Source organism: Episyrphus balteatus, chromosome 3 (assembly GCF_945859705.1).
Source record: "Episyrphus balteatus chromosome 3, idEpiBalt1.1, whole genome shotgun sequence".
NCBI lineage: Eukaryota > Metazoa > Arthropoda > Insecta > Diptera > Syrphidae > Episyrphus > Episyrphus balteatus.
In genome coordinates, this window is record NC_079136.1 from 12560252 (window position 1) to 12561262 (window position 1011).

At 31.8% G+C, this 1011-nt stretch overlaps 1 protein-coding gene across 1 annotated transcript; it reads left to right on the forward strand.

Annotated features, from left to right (window-relative positions):
- Nucleotides 1–215: 215 nt before the first annotated feature.
- LOC129915858 (28S ribosomal protein S21, mitochondrial) lies at nt 216–738 on the forward strand. The gene is made up of 2 exons (XM_055995548.1): nt 216–482; nt 550–738. The coding sequence occupies exons 1-2, from the start codon at nt 336–338 to the stop codon at nt 664–666; spliced, it is 264 nt and encodes an 87-aa protein (XP_055851523.1). The 5' UTR covers nt 216–335; the 3' UTR covers nt 667–738.
- Nucleotides 739–1011: the final 273 nt, after the last annotated feature.

Consider the following 1011-nt stretch of genomic DNA (forward strand, 5'->3'; position numbering starts at 1 on the left):
AGACGAGAACGTGAACGCACCAATTGAGATTGTCCTAAAACCATATTGATGTAACAGAGGCCTAAGAAATTGCCCCGTAAAAAGTGACACTAGCTGAACGATTCCTTTATATTTTTCCCTGAACACACCCATGCTGTCCTTCTTTTTGGAACGTTCTCTATTTTATTTTTCGCTGTCTTTTCCCACCCCAAAATCGATTTGTACATGAGTGAAAAATGTGACATTTAGCTCAGTTTTTTGACATTTTATTTCACCAAATTTAAAGGAAAAAAATATTTAATTCTTGCAAGGTTTTAATTTACCTTTTAAAGTATAAAAATAATCAATAATTCTAAATGAGACATCAATTGTTTCTTGCTCGTACCGTTTTGGTACAAAATAACAATGTCGAAGAAGCATGTCGTTTGCTAAATAGAATTCTAGGAAAGGAAGAAATATTCGATCAATTCCGGCGAACACGCCGCTATGAGAAACCCTTCCAAGTAAATTTTTATTACATAAATTCTAGTGGATTGTGATTTTGAAATTGAATATTTTCTTTAATTTAAGGTTCGTCGTAGGGTGAATTTCGAAAAGTGCAAATCTATTTACAATGAAGACATCAACAGAAAAATTCAATTTATTTTGAGGAAGAACCGTGTCGAACCGTTCCCTGGTTGCAGTTAAAATGTTAGTTATACAAAAAGAGTTGTAATGTTTATTTGATTTGTTTATTAAATATTATAGAATTAATACAAATCAAGCATTTTATTTGCACAACCCATAATCATTCTTATTCCAACTACACTTTTATGTACGTATTTCTAAAGTACATTTGAGCAATATAACGGATCTAGTAGGTATACGATTAAGGGCCATTTTCTGATTCGAAACTTAAATAGTTTTGTTGAACATAAACTCTTTTTCTCTACTCTTTTATTCTGCGCAAACTGTCATTAGAATTCACAAGGGACGGATTGGCAAAAAAATAACACTTAGAAATAAAGTGAAGTATCATACGACTGACAAGCA

What these genes read in the sequence shown, in the direction of transcription:
- LOC129915858 (XM_055995548.1), top strand. Translation starts at nt 336, where the DNA reads ATGAGACATCAATTGTTTCTTGCTCGTACCGTTTTGGTACAAAATAAC. An exon ending in GCTATGAGAAACCCTTCCAA is followed by an intron (nt 483 to 549) that starts GTAAATTTTTAT and finishes CTTTAATTTAAG; the next exon opens with GTTCGTCGTAGGGTGAATTT.